We start from the raw sequence: 20,339 nt of genomic DNA on the forward strand, positions 1-20,339 counted from the left end.
GACTCTGCAAACCTCACCACTAGATGCTGCTAAATCCTAAAACACTGCTCCTTTAAGTGTAAAAAAGAGGTTTCTAAAAAAACTTCTGTTCATTGTTAAAATTAGGTTATAACTATTGCCTTCCTTTAAATGCTACATTTGTATGCGGAGCTACTTGCCATTTATTTGAGAGTTCTGCAACGTATGTTTTTAAAGTGTTTTTTGGTTTGAATTGCATTTTGGTTTCTTTTAAGTCAACTACTCAATACACTGAAGACATCTTAAAATACAAGACCACCCCATGAAAGAGTGTTTGAAGCCTATATAAAGAGGAATAACTTTAGTCCTAGAATACCCCAAATCAAGAAGTCTCTCTCCCATCACAGTTTACAAACTCTGTCCCTATAAAACTAGGTTTAAGTCTGTTTAAGTCCCCACCACTATAAATAATGAAGGCAATATACTTTTAAAAAAAATCTACGAGAGATGCACATTTCAAACACTACCGATCCAGAAACAGAAGAAGGGCTTGTATACATCAGGCATGACGCCCAAATGTCTTTACAGCACCAAGATTGTCTGTTATTTAAGCATTATTTGGGGGGCACACTGTAAATTCACTACTGCCCAGCAATCACTTACTATTTTCACCTGTTACCAAAGAATAAAAATAAGATCATCTTTAGCCAAGAGTAGAGAAGCTGATATATTAAATATTTGAGGATAGGGTGGGGGAGGCCCATCAGCCAAAAAGCAGATGAAAAAAAAAAAAAAAAATCCAAATTTTTCTCAAAAATCCCATAATGCAGAGCAACTCAATAGGAAGAAATCAGGTCGTCAAAGACACTGACGTGACCCTTCCCGTTGAACACTGGAGGTCTTTCTTCCTCGGCGCTCCTGCACTCTCCTGGTTCCTCTCACTCCTGTCCGAAGCCCTCGGTCTCCTCGATGGCAAACATCAGCTTCTCCTTCATTTGCTCGTAGCTCTTGTAGGGCGGCAAGTCCAGTCTGTTGAAGCTGGGAAATACAACCGGTACAACGTCTTTAGGAAAGACCTGAATGGGTCATTATGTGTGACCTACAAAGAACTACATTCTCCTAATACCCATAAACCCCTGTTGCCTCGAGTCTGGATGGGATTATGTCAGGGGAAACAATCAAACTATAGCGGGGCTCAGTACGAACCGAAGCTTAGCCGAGTAACAATGAACACTTTGGTGCATGTTTAGGTGTAGCTTGCATGAACTCACCACGTGTGACTTCTGGGGAGCCAGTTTTCTTTTCCCACCTTCTCAATACAGAACTTCTGGGGGCCGTTGCTCCCTGCAAAGAGGAGCACAGGGTCAGTTGGAGCAATTCAACACACCATCGGCAGACAGTTACAAGAAACTGAGACAAAATCCATCTGATCCCAGAGATACATAACTTTACACTCTTAGGTAAAGAGTGTAAAGTTTTTTTAATGTGAAGCAAGGTAGTTCTCCTCAAGTAATTGACAGGAGACAGGAGACAGCAACCAAAGACAAATGTGTGTATATATAAATAAAGTCCTCGAAGCTTTAGCACACTCAAGTCTAGATGCACATTTCAGCTAAATGTGGACTTAAACTTAATATGGTTATAAAGTTACCCATAAGGTCGGCAAAGCCTCCGACAGGCAGACGACAGGTACCGGTGACAAACTGCAGCAGCCTCATCCTCTTCTCATTGTCCATCTCCTTGATGAACTGCAGAACAAAGTGGGTTCATTCAGCAGCATGCATAAAGGACTAGGAGTAAGGAAAAACGGCTTAAGGGATTCAGAGTTGTTTTTCCTTTAAAAAAATAAAAATAATGAATAGGCATTAAATGTACAAGAGAGGGGGGGGGGGGGGGGCAAAAAACAACAAAGATCAACTGGATACACAGTGTCCCTTTAGCACGGCCCACAACATCTCCAGATCCACAAACAAGTACCACCACAAAGGCTTCAAACTGTCAACAAATAATTACATAAGCTGATAGTCTTGATGAGTCTTTATCCTAATGTATTTATGCACACAACATAGTCAATGATGTTGGACCTTTTAAGTCATTAAACCTATATTTTCCATTTCCTTAATGTCCGTTACAGTAAAAGGTTTAAAGGGTGACGGCTTCAGATGGACACGGACCTGCCAGAACCAGACGATCTGTTTGCTGGTTCGAGCGTAGTGTCTGTAGATGGTGTTTCTTTGCCAGTCTCCAAGGTCGATCTCCTGCATACCACACAGCATCACCTGTAACAGGGCAAAATATTCCGTTTGTGATACACACATATACATATTTCACCAGCTCTCAATCAGATCTCTCATTCCCCACATACATTCAATTGAGAGCATGAGATGTGCAGATGTCAGACAGGTCCCTGTCCCACAACACATCATGTATCACATAAAGAGCAATCCATACCTCAAGCTCTTTAGCATCAAAGTACTGCAGGTACTGCTGAGGGAGGACCTCGTTAAAGCCTTCAAAGAAAGCCTGCGTCTGCTCTTCCACTCCTCTGGACATCCTCCACTCTGCTACCAGTCTGTAGGGGCAGACACAGGCAAACAGTCAGAAGTCACGGCTCCTCAAACTCACAGCACAATGAGTACAGTAACATCGTGTGCCACATTATGGCCGGAGTGAATGAAATGGAAATGAATGCATCCTATCAACAACGCACCTGATGTACTCTTCCTTGTTCTCCTCGGTGACCTGGAGATCTCCTCCTTCTGGTTTCAGCTCATGGGTGGACACTTCGCCCAGGATCTCTTTATCAACGGAGAAGAACATCTCCAGCCCACACTCCTCGATGTTGTTGTCCCTGAAGAACAGCACGGAGGCTTAGGGAACAACGACTATGGCGACGTACGGCATTCATTAGACAGCTAGGACCGACTTACAGGCATCTCCAGCAAAAATTAAAACAAGTTGCCAGACTTTGAAGATTTGCTCGAGCACTGAGAGATACTCTGGTCTTAAAGAATACTTTCACTAAGCTCGTCAGTTTTCAGTCAGATTGAACTCACTGACAATGAATAAAAACGCATCAGATATCTAAAAATGGGAATAATTTGCACAAATAGAACAAGCACATTTCTCCCATCCAAGTTATCTGATTTATTTTAAATTTATTTTAAATGTGTGTTTCAGGTTGAAGCCTTTACTGAAAGTCAGACTGGTGAAATATCTGTATAGAGAATGTACACGTTTTAAATTAGTTTTAACTAGGGCCCGGGACTTTAGCGCGTTAATTAAGATTAATTAATTACAATGTGAATTAAGATTAATTAATTACACAAAAAATAACACATTTTTTAGGCATTTTTACACTTATTTTTTGCACCGCGGAACGTTTCTCACTGGATGAGTTTTGGAGGACCGATTATACTGGAGCACCAACTAGCGTTCATGACTTCAGACAACAACAAACCACAGTGAACATGAACGAAGAAGCTGACGAGACCGTGTCGGTTGGCCCCGTGAATGGGAAATCTTATTATAATAAACACACGGATGGAAGCGTCGATAAGAGCGTGGTTGTGTGCAAGCTGTGCAACAAGGAATTCGCATCGAGCCTCAAGTATCACCTCAACGCAAAACAATTAGCAGCTAGCGTGGACGTTAGCCCGACTCCGAGTACAAGGACCCACACCCAACCCACACTCCACCAGATGACTGGTTTAAGGACCAGGGTAACTAAGACCATGTCTGAAAAAATAACCAATGTTCTGAATGTACTTGAAAGTATTGGTCTACTTAAAAAAACATAGTTTACAGAAGGTCTACTTACCTGTAGGCTACCTGAATTTCTGAAAGTACTATATTTCTAAATATGCTATTGCTACACTTGTCTGCTGGAATTGGTTGAACAAAAATAAAAATCCATGTGAAAAAAATTACTTCTCACTGTTCTCAGGTCAAATATTTATGCAATTAAAATGCAATTAATTAATTACAAAGCCTCTAATTAATTAGATTAATATTTCTAATCGAGTCCTGGCCCTAGTTTTAACTAATGAAGGACCATCTGCTCTTCTCTAAATCTTAACACGACAAATTTAAGTATTTATGTTCCAAGCGCACTTGAGCAACTAAATTTGCTGTATTTTACTTTTTCAAACTGGGCTTCATCTAAGGGGTTTGTTTTTCTGAAATTTCATCTTCTACAACTGAAATTCCTGGCACGGAATAAGATTATTTTAACAGTAAAGCAGCAAAACCCTGCCGCCCACGTGGCTCTCTGGACTCACTTGATCCACATGAGGGACTTGTAGAACTCAGGGTCTATGGACTCCAGGTCTTTGAGGGCCAACGGCTTGTTCAGCATGCGCTTGTAAAAAGGCAGTGAGAAGCCAGTGTCGATGAACTTGCTGTGGAAAAGAGCCTGAGGGGACACAAACACACACACATGGAGCGCCCACTTGTTGCACGGCACAAAGCATGCACGCTATTCTTCAACTTATCTGTCTTGCCATACTACGTTACAGAAAAAAAGACCTACCATGGCAATGAAGCGTCCGATGAACCTGAAGTACTTGAGGTGGTCAGGGTTGATGTAGGATGCAGGGTTGATCTGGAGACAGTAGTTATCTTTCCCGGCGTATTCAAACAGGCAGTACATGGGATTCAAAACTTCATGGGACAACAGGAAGAACCACTCCCTGCAAGAGAGGACACCACATTAATGAGGAAACGGTGACACACATTTCAGAGACATCCTGTGAAGTAAAGAATCCGCTCAAGGAGATTCGGTTGGTGAGACAATAAGTCAGAGAATCCAAATAATAATTACCGATGAACCAAAGCAACTGAAAGAAAATGTATGAAAACACCATGAAACATTTTTCACATATTTCTTTTAACTTACCTTGCAACGCCTCCGTAGTCGAGACCTTCTTCTCCTGGGAAGATGATCCATAGCCTCCTTCGCAGGTCTTGAGCGTTGAAGCTCATTATCTAAATAGGAAACATTGTGTCGAGTTTTTAATAACATTTGGATCTACCATTAAGTTAAGCAGTCGAATGTCTAAGTAACCATGTCAGTGTGACAGAAGACAGATAAAAAGTAATGTTTAACTATAACAATAATGAGGTAAAATATCCTCAACATCTGACTAAACAAACATTCAGTAATGTCAGCCCTTACATGCTATTGCCATTCTGTTGTGACAGAAACATGGAGATTTCTGTAAATAAGAGGTTAAGTTGTATCCCCCTCAGTGCAGCACAAATAGATTACCATTCCAAAATATGAATATATAATATTATAAATTCATATCAATTATTACAGGCATTTCCACATTCAAACTGCACAGTGTTCAGTGAGGGCGGCTGTACCTGCTGGAAGGAGTCCTCAAACAGGGTTTTTCTGGTTACCGTGATCTTGATGTGTTGAGGCATTGACAGTTGCTGAAGATAAGAGGAAAGCGCCAGAGGCATTTAGTCATCATATGTGCTTTCTGCTGTGACATGACATGTGACCTACTGCACAGTTTTCCCCCGCACCATGATGTGACTGCATTGGGACATTGCGTGTCACAATGTCAAAACACAAAGCAACCTTTAATGAAACATATATGTATATATATTAGTACTCGAGCTACGTGGCGCCGTGTGAGCCTGCGCAGCAAGAAGCTCGAATGGAGGAGTTCATACCGTATGGAACACCAGAGGGCGCACAAACAAAATGAAATAAAATCAAAGTGTTTCCGTAAAAAGACACGATTTTAAAGGCAGAGGGCTTGTAAAAATCTGTAAAATTTCATCTCGCGTTTATGAGACAAGATTACTGTACTGCCTTTGAACAAGCCAAATATCCCACAAACAATTTGACATGGCTGCAAAATATTTACTGAAATGTAGATTTGAGACATGTAAACAGAGACATGTAAACAGTCCTTTTGTATTGCCTGCGCCCCGCTTCACTACTTTGAGTATGAACTAAACTTAAATCTGCACTGATGCTCGTGGTACTCGTACGGATAGAGAACGCTGGAAGACAGACAGACTTAAGGAGACCTTCACGGTGTTTCGACCCTTACCTGGCACCAGAATCTGAAGTACTGGACTTTGGCTTTGAAGTCTCGAACGTAGGTGATCTGGGGTCCGTTTTCACTGAGAAGGTAAAGAAGCACCTTAAAGCAGTATCAACTGTGTATCCCAAAAGGAGATACAGAGCTTCTCAGACAGAGGGTGAAAACAAATATATTCAAGGATTTTTGAACATTAAAGCACGTAAACATTATTTTTTTTCCCCAGAAGATACCCGCAAAGAATATGTATGTGCTTGAAAATGAGCCGACGTCTCCTTTAAGCTCCTGTTGGTTTATATTGTCACATTATTATTCCCATTTTTCAGGTTTTCCCTGCACCTGAGCAAAGGCATCACTCTGGAGTTAAATTACTCTCACCAGCAATTATCATGACTTTCCTTTCAGAATATGTTGAATACCGGAAGAATTCGGTTGTAAAAACATTAAGGTACTACGAGGAGTTATGCTTTTATTGGTCTATCCAATTGGGTCGAGAGACCCATCAACGCCTCTCTGTGATTCTCAAGCGGCGACCTTTTTGAGGGGGGGGAAAACAAAAAGGTGGACGTACAGTGAGGACTTCCCAGTGCGAGGGTCGATGTAGGTGGTCGCTCTCCTGTTGTGGTCCACAAAGTACGGAATACCGTCTACGGTGAACCTCATCTCCCAGCCCTCTGGGAGTGGCTTGTCGTTCAGCAAACTGAGAAAACAATAGACATAAGATCAACATTTAGTGATGAAGGGAGAGCCGCAAATGATACGCAAACGAAGTCATGTCAGATGAGAGTGTGGTGCTGACTGCGCGGTTATCTGAAAAGAGCCGATGTGGGTAATGCAAACTGACCCCTGTGTCCGTGGGTCCTCCCACTGTGTTGCTCGCGTAGGGTGATGTACGAAATAAACTCTTCCATTCGTGTCCGTTCTCTTCTCTGAAAAGACAGAAGATACTAATCAACTTGCACTCATTTGGACACAAAAACGTTCAACGTTGTATTTAACTTTCTTGTATATGAGATCACAGCCTGGTTCACATGCAGACGTGTTTTCATAATTAGTGAGCCAATTGGTCTAAAAGCAATTCAGCTACAACTCTGCGTTGGTATTTGAGCTCATATTATAAAACTACTTAACTTATACAAACATTTAAAGTTCTGAAAATAAAAAATACTTTGACATAAATTAATTACAATGAAAATCCAAATCAACATTGTTCAGACTCAGAACCTTGTGAAAGTCATTCGGATCTTACCCCATCCATGTGGCATAGGCCCAAGAGGATCAAACTCCTTATTCGGAGCGGCAGACACTGGGTCTTGTAGCTACACAGCAGAGAATCAGAGAAATTAGTAATGATGAAAAATACAGCCAACGGACATCTACAGTCTAGTTTGATGTGATGCACAGGGAGACAGATGGAGTTACTTTGGTTATCGGAACAAATCATTAGATTTAAAGACAAATATTGCCTTGAACAATACAACTATTTACAGGTAATGTCACAAACAACGTGAAACAGACAATGTCACTACTTTAAATGTGGGTTTAAAGGGGTTTAAATGTGCAGTGATAACACTACCAGAAAACTGAACCTTTAACATTAAGCAAAGTTGTAACTTGCAAACACTAAATGCCATGAACTCATGAAGGAGACGCATCGCTGTCTCCGGGCTGCTTTGCAGTAAAAGATACCATGTTCCAGTTTAACCCTTTTACGGTGTTCATTTTTTTGTTACTCAGCCGGTGTTGTGGGTCTGTTGGACTTTATTTGAACAAAATCAAACAATCTTATGTTGAAATACTCAACATATGTTTATATCCTCACAATAAGAAGCAATATAAAGAGTAAATATGGTAATACTGTGTAGCTCAGCTGTTTACCCTCCTCACCATGGTCAGCTTCCTCTTTAGGAGCTCCTGTCCCGGCTTGTACCATGTAAAGAACTCTCTCACTTGACTTTTCTCAGGATGTCCTTCATCAGGTTTCCCAGTGTACAGACTGAAGGTCTTATATACATGGGGAGTGATATTATTTTTGTTTTGATAAAAGAGGAAGTCTCACCCCGAATATGAACCTCTGGTTGAACTGCTGCATGGCTCCCTGCAGCTGGCTGCGCTGGTGCTGCCACTGCTCGTAGTTACGCACCGTCTCCATTGTGGGGCGCTGCCACGTGGTGGTTCGCGTCATGTGATCGACAAAGTAGACCCGACCCATCTGGTCGACGCGGCGCTCCCAGCTGAGGGCAAATTAAGAGGGAAGACGGTCAATATGGGTGGACTGGCTCAAAAAATGTACGCAATATTCAATATTCAAAATAGTTATTCTATCTCAGTTACACTAAATAGGATTTTTTTTGTTGTGGAGCTTAAGAATCCAAATTAAAAATAATATATATATATATATATATATATATATATATATATTACTACCAGATGTATCAAGGAGGAGGTAGAAAAAGTTTATACGCAAATATGTTTTCAGAAAGACGAGGGTGAATTAGGCCGCTATGGATCCACATTAATGCACTAGTTAAGTGGAAGTAAGCTAATCAAAATATGTTGGTTAAAAGTGGGTAAATAAAGTTGTGTAAATGTGTCTCCACTCAAGTATAAAGTCAATTATCAATGTAGTGGATGATCAGGGCTCAATCAGCCCTCTGCAAATTACTCAATTAAACAGAGACATTTCATATGGCTGCGGTGATGGGTCTATTGAAATCAACAGTCAGCAGGGTGTGGACCTCAATCACTAAAAAAAGTGATTCAGCTTAAAGTCACCACAGTTTCATGTAAAACACTATGTTGGCCTTCAAAGTTATTTTTCAACAAGAGGAGGTCCAAAAGTTGCATACTTTCATGCATACTCACTTTTTTCTTTTTACTGGTTAGTGCCTACATCTACAGCTGTCTTTACATGGTGCGTACTGTTGCATTCAACCAAGAGATGGTCCTCCTTTATAACATGCTGTATTGAACGTGGACCCATTTGCTTATAATAAATAATAAAGTACTGTGATGTTCTCTTAAATCCGGTCACATTTTGCACATAGTTTTTTTTTTTTTAATGGTAGTTAGGATATTCGAAAACCCCGATGCGCGCGCACGCGCACGCACGCACACACGCACGCACACACACACAATTAAGTATGGCAGAAAAGACTTAGATTCACACAAAATGTCAAATCTCGACGACCCACAGTTCTCTGCGGAGTAGACACATCAGCAAGAGGGTCAAAGATAAAAGTGTTATGGAAAAGTGGTATGTTGCATACTTGTAAGGGCAGCCACACTACATACTTGAAGTAAAAAGTAGAAAGTTCATAGACTGGCAAGCTTGTGTCCATCATCATCCTGATGCCGAGGTTTGGCTAACACAATATACTCATTTGATTTAGAGTTATGCAGAAAACGTCGCAGTTGGTGGAATACAGGTACAGTGGCGAGCAGCTGCTGCTAAATAACATAACCAGTATCTGGTAATCCTGTATGGGGAGGGGGAGGGATTTTTTACCCAGGGGGCAGTGATTCAGGGCGCTCCCACGATGTTCTCTTTTCCACGTGATCGACAAAATACAACCTTCCGTTCGGATCCACCCTCTGCTCCCATCTAGATGAAACAACGGCGATAACATTGAGAAAGATGGTGCACCTCCTTGGCCATTTAGAGGACGTAGGGATTCACAACAGCGTGAGTCACCCTACTACAAAGAAGAAAAGCCAGTGGAGGTCAGGATGTCATTGAAACAGCTCAAGAGGAGTATTCAAGGCATTACAGTCTGAATGGAAATAAAGAGATGGACAGAAAAGAACAACGACGATGGGCCTTTGAGTCAGTCAACCACATCAAGTCCTGGCACACCTGTGTGGTTGTCTACAGCCAAGGTCACATGTCACTTTTTTATAAAATAAAGACATGCTATTTGTTTGAAAACAGTTTTCCACCCTCACTTTTGTCTCGTTTGCCTGGTTACAGGTGTTTTTTTCTTTTGGTACCTGTTCTTTTTAGTGAAGAGATCTTAAATATCTAAAACTAAACCAACCAGTAAGCCCACAATCCTCACTGTACAACCACAATGTAATTTGTGTGCCGATTGTTTTATTGCTGGCTGTGCAACAACCTGCTTCAACTAAAGACTACCCTACTTTAATGGGTTTGCAGTGAAACTTCCTTGTGTTCCGGGGAGGCCCTTTATTTTAGGTGCTATAATATCCTATCAGAATATTTGAATTCAAGTGGATTGGCAGATTTCTGGAGAAAGGCAAAACAATTGGCTACAATTATCTGGCACCTTCCCGTTTTCTTTAGAAATGAAGAGTTTCAGAGAAAGAGAGCATGGGATGCTCGACCCTGAACTGCTGACGTAGCCGCACACTAGTCACTAAGGTCTTAACACGTGGACAAAGACATTGCCTCCATCTCTGAGACGCTTTGTCGATCAAAATCTCTCACAGGGATGTCAGTAGTTCACAATGCTGGAATAACCAGCTTTCCTGCTTGATATTTTGTCAATGGATCAGAATTCCACCATCAGACATGAGCTATGGATCTTGGTTCCTGTCGTAGGTTATTTTTGTAAAGACTGAAAAATTTGTCCAGAAGTCTAGTTTTGCATATGCACATAGTTCCATTCATCCACCCAGTACTTTTGGATCAATATATCATATTATATTATTATTGCTCAGACATTGTGAGATCAGATACTAGCGCCAACTATGATATTAATGATTTAATGCAAGATAAATTCCTCAGTTCTGAAAAAATAAAAAAAATAGCTAACCCGTGGGGCAGCGGCCCTGCGTTGACGGCAGGGACCATTGGAGGAACGGCGGCACCTGCAGGGGCGGCAGGGGCAGGAGCAGAGGCGGTGGCAGGGGCAGCGGCAGGGGCAGCGGCAGGGGCAGCGGCAGGGGCACTACTGTCTCCAGAGGGCGGCCTGGAGCTCCTGTCGGGGCCTGTCGATGGACTTGATTCCGGGGCTGCCGAGGCCCTTGTTCGCACCGGTGTGTTAGAACCCGACTGGCCATCGCTGCCGTCGGTCGGTGCGGAGCTGTTGCTGGAAGACGCTGAAAATGTAACCGTACATGCTCAGACTAAGAGGAGACACGGCAAAACGCTAGTCTTTATCACCGCTCTCCTTGAGCAAATGTCTGACCTGGCGAAGAGGCGGGTCTGTGTGGGGTCGGTGGTGGAGGTCTGGACGGCCTGGGTGGCCGGAGAGGCCTCGATGGCACCGACGGAGACCCTGAACTGCTCACCGACCTCTGGCCGCTAGGAGAAGACCTCTGCTCTATGCCGTCCACCGCCGGCGAGCTGTCTCGACTCTGCCTGTGAACAAGGAGAAGAAAAGAAGATTGAGCGGCGATAAAACAGAAATGCAAAAACTAGCCAAACCGGACTTGAGGAAAAGCATGGACGCTGTACCTCACGGCAGGATCCCCGTTGGGTTGTGAATTCCCATTTGATGTACCTGAAACGAAACACACACAGAAATAAAATAAAGCCGCGTTTTTCCGACACGTCATGTTTAAATGACACATCAAACAGGCCTCCGACATGAACTCCTCCCCCTTCGTGGCCCTCCAGCGACTCACTGTGATGGTCGGCCGCGGCGAACACCTCCGAGTCGACGGTCATGCCATCCAGGCAGACGGAGAGGGCTCCCACCACGTCGGACTGGTCTCTGTCCGCACACAGCTGTAAGGTCTGCACCACCTCAGAGACTGCATTGAGACGGAGACAAAAGGAAATGTTTGATGGTTGTTCTGTTGGAATTTTGCCTTTGAACTGGCAGGTCAAAATTAAAGTGTTAAGTCTCACTCTCAAGACAGTAACTTCTAAATATTGGTTGCCTTTCATCAGAGAAAAAAAAATCAACATAATTGTACATTGTCAGTGATAATACTAGCGGTCTCATACTTGTGCGGAGAGTGATCTCAGTTTGAATTCTGATCAATGCTGTTATTAAATGTGAGGAACAAGACAACACTTTTAGTTCAGCTGGTCCCATTCACGCCTAGAAGTAGCTACAGATATGGTGATCAGTGCTTATTTTCCTGCTGCATCCTCAACCAGCTGTCTGGCATGTGATTAGCGCTGCTGGATGTGGCCTGTGCATAAAACATTACCAGGCAAGGAACTCAATGGGCTCATTATGAGAGACAAACAACATTAATTATGTTACTAATCTACCAGGAACAAAACTAAAAACAGCAGCCTCTGAGTAATGTTAAGTGAAGTCCCTTATTGACGCATTTCTTTGCAGTGAAAAATTCAGATACCGAATTGGTGAAAAGCTTTTTCATCACAATAGAAAGTTTTCATTTCTACATGAAATGTCATCAACAACAGCTACATACCAGATCGGCTTGCGCAAACAATGTGGTGTTTTTCACATTTCTAGAAATATCATTCAAATGGCTGAAATGAATAAAAGAAGAACCAACAAAACCAACAGATCCATTCCAGTGATAAAAAAAACAAGGAAAGACCCCACACGCTATGTCAAAAGCGAATGAAGATTCCTTGGATTATAGTCAAAAGTTTACATAATTATATTATTATTACATTTTTACATTATATTATTTGACACTGGGCCAAGCTCATCCACGAGGCTTTGGGAAATGAGACAAGTCGGCAACTGTGTGCGTGTGTGTACACATCATACACCCACTTTTCAGGTCGTTTGACTTGAGCGTGTCACTGACGTCCAGCGTGGCCATGCCGAGCAGCACGTCGGACTTCAGGGTCTGGTGGCTCCACACGCGAAACACCAGCTTGCTGAACGGAGTCACAATCCTGTTGAAACAAACGACGCATTGATGCACTCAGATTGACGGGCGTCCACTGAGGGTCAGATGGCAACATTTCCTCAATGTTCTGGCAGAATCCGTCCCCCAGCTTTTCGATGCCATGTACCGCGAAACTGAGCGGTGTAATTCATAGCCACACGGGTTTAAAAAAAAGGCTTTTTCAGATCAGTGTCAGTCCATCCGGCGGATGAAAACAAACAGAAGTGAAAGTGGCTAGGAGTCGACCATTCGTCAGCCACTGTGGCTGCTCACACAACCAGTCTTTATCTCAGCCCACAGACAATGACGCCCACAGGCTATTCAGGGACAACGAGTGTCCATAACCATCACTGTGATAGTTCAGCTAGCAACTGCAGGAAAAAAAGGCACACACACACCCCTACAGCCACAGGTCCGATGACATCCCATAGTAAACACCTGTTACATAATAACCAGTTCACCCCTGCCCTTCCCGTTGGTGCAAGAGACACTGTAGAGCTCAATATCAAGGAGGTCATGGAGCTCAGCTGAAGATCCATGACAGGCCCAAAGCAAGAGGATATTTGGTGTGTGTGTGTGTGTGTGTGTGTGTCACATGGGGTGCCAAATGTACAGCACATAGAAAGGAGTCAGGGCACGCTCTCCCACCACTGTGGGACATTTTCCAGTAAGTGTTGGAGATAGCAGATCTTCATATATTTTAAAACTGCAGACCATATGCGTATGACTCATTGGAAAAAAAAAAACATAGGTTTTGCTGGAAAACCTATTGATTAAGATAAGATGCCAGACTAGCACTTTAATGCAAAATAAGGAAGTCTATATTTTGTATGCTTTGGTAGCTGGAGAGTTTTCTAGTGAAAATGATGATTAGCTACTCCACATACTGCAGTCAGCAGTATCTCTTTTCAAGAGACGCTTCGTCTTGAGCAGACACTGAGGAAATCAACAGAATGTTTGTACATTGGAGCTGTACCTCAGCCATCACTTTGCCCTGTTGGCGTTTTTTGTTTCCTTAACAGTTTCCTTTACCAGAGTCTAAGCAAATTCTTGATGATCAAGTTAAAGTTCTTTCTAACTAATAAAACTGGATTTTCCTTGATAACCTTCAGTGTCAATGATGGCTCAACAAAAGGACAGTAGTTATAGAACTCAACAAGTGCAATATCAGGACAAAACAAATCAACCTTTTGATTGCGACAGTTGTTTGGAGATTTGTGGAATACCATTTGACACACTAGGCTAAAAGAATAAGTAGGTTAAGATGTCTATCAAAGCTGACTATATTGCCCCCGAGATGTTGACTGTAAACAATAAAATATTGCAATTCCCTCTGGGTGTCTGATTTGGCACATCACCAGCATGTAGACAGCACAACGGTTGCATTTTCGACACGGGTCTGGCTCGCCTTAAATACCTCTTTTGATGAGTTGCAACAGAAAATTTAAATTGTGATCATCATAAACGTGATCAAGTGACAACTGGCAAGAGTTTAACTCACACAGTGAGCGGCTGCTTCCATTTGGGGCTGTGGGTGTTGTTGCACTTCTCCGTCTTCTTGGACTGGCTGTCGACTGTCACTTCAACGTAGAGACTGGGACCAAACCAGTTCTTCCTGTTCTCCTTGAGTTTTGCTGATAGCACTGGAACAGAGAGGCAAACGGTTATTCAAGGCATGTTGGTGGAGAAAAAAAGGGAGAAATGGAAAAACAACAACTTCCATAAGTGGTTCTTTAAATAACCAACACAGGTGACTCAAATGATGGCACAATTTCTGTTTTTTAAAGAATCTACAGAAAAATGAACTAGTCAAAAAAAGTTCTTTATGGATAGGCAGGCATTTCATTCAAGGATATTTTTAACGTTTAATATGTATAATATATTAGCCAATAGCTCACTCCCCCAGTCCCAGAGTTTTTATTTCTAATTTATACCATCCCACCGTGTCCAATACCTCAAACATGGATTAAGAACCCTTTAAGATCCCCCAAAACCTGCTGACAAACACGTAGAACCATGCAATGGATGAAATGGTTCCTTAATAGGTTTCAGTTTGTAGGCTTTTACTGCGGCAGAGTAGAAAAGGCCAAGGTGATAATACATAGCATTAACGATGTCTCCGTCCTGTTCAGTCCCAGTAAGCCCAGTGTGAAAGTACCAGCACGCACAATAGCATTGAAACTAGGTAAATAAAAGTCAAAAGTAGGTCAATAAAATTTTCCCCAAGAGTTTTTTGTTAAAAGAAATATTTTATTTTATTTTAATATTTTTGCCATCTTTCAACCAAAATAGTGTTGGTAACGAAGGTAAAATGAAAGAGGAGATCTGAACACTTACCGATAATTTGTAGCTGTGCCTTCATGGGGTAACCGTTGGGGGTGCTCGTCTTGGTGACTCCACTTGCCATGACATAGGGCTAGGGGGGGGGGGGGAGGCCTGCAGCACAGACAACACATCATTAGAGTGGGGCATACAGATGAGATCATTTAGATCAAGTACTGTTAGCCTGAAAAATGAAAGACTTGCAAGGACTGAAACAGCTATGCAGAATATTTTGAAGCTTCTTTCGTAATATTGACATTTGAATTTTACATTAACCTTCAAATCCTATTTTTTCCTATTCATTCTTAATAAATTGATCATCAATAAATACAGTATTGCTGCACAGTAGTACCACTCATCCTTAGCGTTGGAAGTACAAAAGTCTAAATGTATCTTGACTTTGGAAGTTTTGGAAGGATGCTATCATTTCCAAAATGTTTTTATCCAACCAAATATTCTACTTCAATCCATACTTTTTGGGGTCATTAGCCCTTAAAAGGACAGTCAAAAATATGTATTTATCCATCACACACAAAGGGAGCACATATAAAAAATATATGGTGTTGACTAACCAAAGACCCACCCAATAGAAGCTTAACTTGAACAAAAAGCTCTCTTCCAGTTCTTCTTGCATCAGAATGAACTCATATACATGTTCATTAAGTGCACTTTATTTCTCTAATCATGTCATTTGACAGCGTACAAAAAATGTTGTTCCGTTGCTGCCATGTCTGTCACAGACAAAGCTCACAGGCCCACCATGACACCCCATGGAGCCCTCAGCTAAAGGAAATTATCTGTATTTTTGTGATACCAAGCTCCTATTTCTTCGGCGGGAAAATACCATACTTCGCTTTAAACAAAAGTGTTCTAAGTGATGTTTCAATTGTCGCATCTGGAACACCTAACGTAATATATGGGGAGGCTACATTCACAAATCCCCCTCCATCCTCAAGACTGTAATAGTATATACATCAACTGTTTACATTTGCATCGAGTACGATAAGATAAGAAGAACAGACAGCACTCAAAATAAGAAGTGAAACAAGCCTGCCACTATCAGTTAGCATTCAGATGAAATGCCACGCGAAACACACAATAAAAGGGCACAAAGGTCAAGCCGGCAACCTGTGAAATACTGCCTGTATAAACCACCCAGCACTGCAATTTAGACTTCAAAAGGACTCCAAAATGCAGCCCGTATCTATGCTCCTGCTCTGGATCCGAAAGCCAAAACACACCTGAGTGCAAATTGAAACTATACAATTGTAAACACAGTGCATGGTTAGTTGTAGCGTTATGTTGTTATGCATGCTATTAATATTTTAGAAACATCCATCTAAAGCTGTAGAGAAAAGCCTTGGGCCCTAAAAGGGAATCAGGTCTTGTGATCTTTCCTCGGACGTGGTCACTGCGTCACTGAATATTGCATGTTCCTCAGTCAATCCAGTACACACATGATGGCAGAGCAGAAGAAAGCGAGGAGCTCCTTGGGAAACTTTCACTCTGGCTACTGCTTTAGGCTCCGTCAATAATTCATCGCAACTGCCGACTTGGCTGCCTTGCGAGCGCGCCGACTGCATTTTAAAAGACACAAAGACATGTATTTGTGGAATATTAAACTGTACAATGGCCTGGCTTGGAGTTGTTGTTTTTAGCCAGCTAAATAATGTCATCCACAGACCATTGAATAGCGTACGGATATTGATGTGATCTTAAAATTAAATTTGAGCTCAAATGGCATTATTCCCTTTCATGTAGACCACGTGTTTTGTCGTTAATTGGATGTTGAGCACGTGAACTGTGCACTTTGAGCAGTATCCCTTCCTGGACATATCTCAAACTGGTCTCGGCTAAAATTGTATTCTTTAGACATTGCGGTCCTTGTACTGGGTAACTTATGGAAATCCCTTATTTACATCATGACTAAGCATTCTAAATAATGGTGCAATGACCCAAAACAAACTGTCATGATGACCTACTTACTATACACAGCAAAATAACAGGTTCATGTATTATGATACTACGTGGAAACAGTAGTTAAGAATCCCACGTCATTCACACTGTTCCAATTAAGGTCACTCATGGATTCAACCTAAAGCACACTAAAACAACAGCATATTACGTCATGAATTACTAAGAGCCTGATTTGATCACAAATTAGGTTTCAGATGAAAGGGGGGGGGGGGGGGGCAGCAGGGCAAGAGATGCTGTAGATGTTGTCATCGATTAATAATGGTAAAATCATTTTAAACAGCAGGGCGGACCAGCAAAATCAGCAGATCACTAAACATTTGATGTGGCATGTTAACAACAACAACAGTGGCAGCCTAGTAAAGGGCAACAACAGAAACATTGTCTTTCGATTTATTTCCTGTTTGCTTGACGTTCATCAATCGTACTCGATATGTATTTATCGTGCTCGTATCAGCAACCTATTTCTTACATCTGGTTCACTCAGCTCAAGCGAAGATATATGTAGTTTCTGTTCCTGCTTCGCAGCGAGTGACGCCGAGTGCGCAAAGTGGTCGGTGGCGGGACCCTTTGTCGGTGGTAGGATGCTTTTTTGTTTGGTATTTAGCGACAAGCACCCCCCTCCTCCTCATGTAAGTTCCATGTAACGTTAAATGAGTATCTTCATGACCAGGGGTAAATGTTTTTTTCTCAACTTTATTGAGGATCACAGCGACCTGCAGGTAGCGCAGTGTCTTAAATAAAGTTATGCGAGGCTTTAGAAATGAACACAAAGGGATTCTATTTAATCGGAAAATCTGAAACGGGTCATTTTGGCCAACGGACCGACTACTAACCCCCGACCCCCGCAACCCCTCCCCTGTCCGGCCAAACCGTTCGCCGTGCTAAGGGTTCTCGTTTTATTTATTAGTTAAGTTATATAGCATGCGCGGTCGATACATACGTCCCTCTGTTGTTTTGGAGTTGCCATGCATCTCTGAATATCGCCATGTTCCCATCATCCGAACGGCAGGTCGCTAAATATGAAGGCACCTTCCGATTATATGAACGGCAGGTCACCTTCCTATTATATTATCGGAATGTACTAAATTGAGGTGTGGGTGCTGTAATGTATTTCCAAGACGTTTAATTTGTGCTTAGTGTAACCTTAACGAGTGTGACACCAGTAAATAAGCGGACGTCAGAGCTAGGCGTGCTCTTCTCTCCATATTAGAACACGTATTAACCGAAACTACTCCAACACACTTCAATACAAGTGGAATAACCTAGTCGCCGGCATGTTCATTAGTCATTGACCACATTTACCCAATTCGTAATAATCAACGTTAAGCCTCAAAACTTCCATTTTGGTAGGCCAAACTACCGAATGTTGGTACAAATTACATAACGTAAACATAATCCAACTAAGAATGGGTTGCGAGCTAACGCTTATCGGTTAGCCGTACAGCGATGAGCAGCGCGTCCGGGTCAGCAAGCGGCACTGACGGTAAACGGTGTGTAACGTTAGAATTTCAGCCTTTCACCTGTTTGGAAAGGCTACTGCCATCCCAGCCGAGCTAACTGCTAGCCTGCTAGCTAGTGTCATCATCATGGCTGGCTTCAAATCCCAAAGTCTAACGGCTACGGAAACTAAAGATAAATACCAGCGGAGAGACATGTCATCTTTTGAAATCACTTACCCGAATCCGAAAGAAGGTTGTAAAACCAAACTAGAAAGGCCGCGTGCAACTCCTAGCCTTCCGTCTGCGGGATGTTTAGATTGCAGTCGGTGCTTCACTTCAAGGAAGAATAAACTTCCACCATCTTCGTAAACTCGCGTCACGTGATCGAAACAAGGTGGGGCGCATGCTACTACCCCTCTGTGTGGTGATTGGACCGGAGTTGGGATAGTATGGACCAATGGCCGGTCGGTAAACACGATGACGCATTTGGGGCTCCCTGTTGAAGTATGCTAAAAAATCTCTCGAACGGATCTCATGTGTAAGGTATTTAATTCAAGTGCAATGGACTCCCTTTTTGTTATAGTCTTTAAGTTAATGTATATACAAGACAGAATCTGCGTGAGTCTAAACCAGACTAAAACCAAAATAAATATTTTCCATATAAGGGAAAATATAATTTGTAATTTATGGAGAATAACATATTGTCAATCATTCCTATGAGTCTACTATCTTTATGAATATACTATAATAAATAATACATATAATATATATGCATGTAAATAAATGTTTGCTGATTTATATTTTATAAAAAGTAAACGCTATAGTCCTCGAATGATTTTGTACTAAACCTGTTATAACACTGGATGATGTGAATGGCATCGTCCATTTGTTATTTTTTATTCTTATTTTCTTATTATATTATTGTTGGACAACGCTGTCCCACTGCCCCCAACTAACAGTAGATGGCATGATTGTACTTCACCGAAAAATATCCCTTGCTGGTTGCAGCTGCAGACAATACATCGTGATTTATTTTCAATCGGGACTTTGACAGTTCATTTAATCACCTCTGTGATCAATAAAAAAGCTCAAGAACATCAAAACAAAGACATCAACGTCACATTAGATACCTCAAAGTGATTTAACTTTGTTTAGCTTTTCGGTTTAAAGTACAGCGGGTGCTTTCCCATGTTGTTATTATTATAATAATACTGATTGTACTATTCATATTTGTATTATTATTATTATAGTTGTTGCTGTGGTTATTCTGAGTGTTAAATACTATTCTTCGTCTTTGTATTCGTCTTTAATTGGTGTTGTTGTTGTTCTTCCTCCTCTATTTCTTTTATTAATATTATAACTACTGCAATTTTGTATCATTTTTGATAATATTTAATATTCTTAAATGCTCAGCTTACATGCCTTGTGTGACACTAAGTTAACCAAGATACCTTGATCGTAATACATATTTTTGTTTCTTAACGGAGTTGAATCAATCCAGTACACACATGTTCATTTGAAGCCTTACTGAAACAACGACTGAGCCTCAAATAGGAAAATATGAAACGATCGTTTTCTGGATCCGACTGACGCAGGCGAGTAAGATAACACAGGAAGTTATTCCTCTGTGTCAAAATAAAGCCGTCTAATGTGTCACTTCAGAAAGCAGGAAATACAATAGTACACTACCATGTTATGTTATTATCACCAGTAATGTTTTTATTTGCCTTCAACCATCATTTTAAATGTAACGTAAGTAAGTTTACCGGCCTCTTGTTTTAATCCTTAAGTGGAT

The 20,339-nt window shown here is 41.7% G+C and overlaps 1 protein-coding gene across 1 annotated transcript; it reads right to left on the reverse strand.

Annotated features, from left to right (window-relative positions):
* Window positions 1-222: 222 nt before the first annotated feature.
* On the reverse strand, window positions 223-18,919 carry itchb (itchy E3 ubiquitin protein ligase b). Its single transcript, XM_037479678.2, has 24 exons — window positions 18,782-18,919; window positions 15,144-15,242; window positions 14,308-14,449; window positions 12,689-12,813; window positions 11,610-11,738; window positions 11,440-11,485; window positions 11,171-11,343; window positions 10,796-11,081; window positions 9,529-9,624; window positions 8,080-8,254; window positions 7,270-7,339; window positions 6,865-6,949; window positions 6,592-6,720; window positions 6,030-6,102; window positions 5,326-5,397; window positions 4,856-4,944; window positions 4,490-4,649; window positions 4,239-4,372; window positions 2,669-2,809; window positions 2,410-2,530; window positions 2,133-2,237; window positions 1,610-1,706; window positions 1,230-1,302; window positions 223-996 (listed from the first exon to the last, which is right to left on the reverse strand). Exons 2-24 carry the CDS (start codon window positions 15,211-15,213, stop codon window positions 897-899), a joined length of 2,691 nt encoding a protein of 896 aa, XP_037335575.2. The 5' UTR covers window positions 15,214-15,242; window positions 18,782-18,919; the 3' UTR covers window positions 223-896.
* Between the last annotated feature and the right edge of the window lie 1,420 nt (window positions 18,920-20,339).

The sequence above is a fragment of the Pungitius pungitius genome, chromosome 1, assembly GCF_949316345.1.
Source record: "Pungitius pungitius chromosome 1, fPunPun2.1, whole genome shotgun sequence".
Taxonomy (NCBI): domain Eukaryota; kingdom Metazoa; phylum Chordata; class Actinopteri; order Perciformes; family Gasterosteidae; genus Pungitius; species Pungitius pungitius.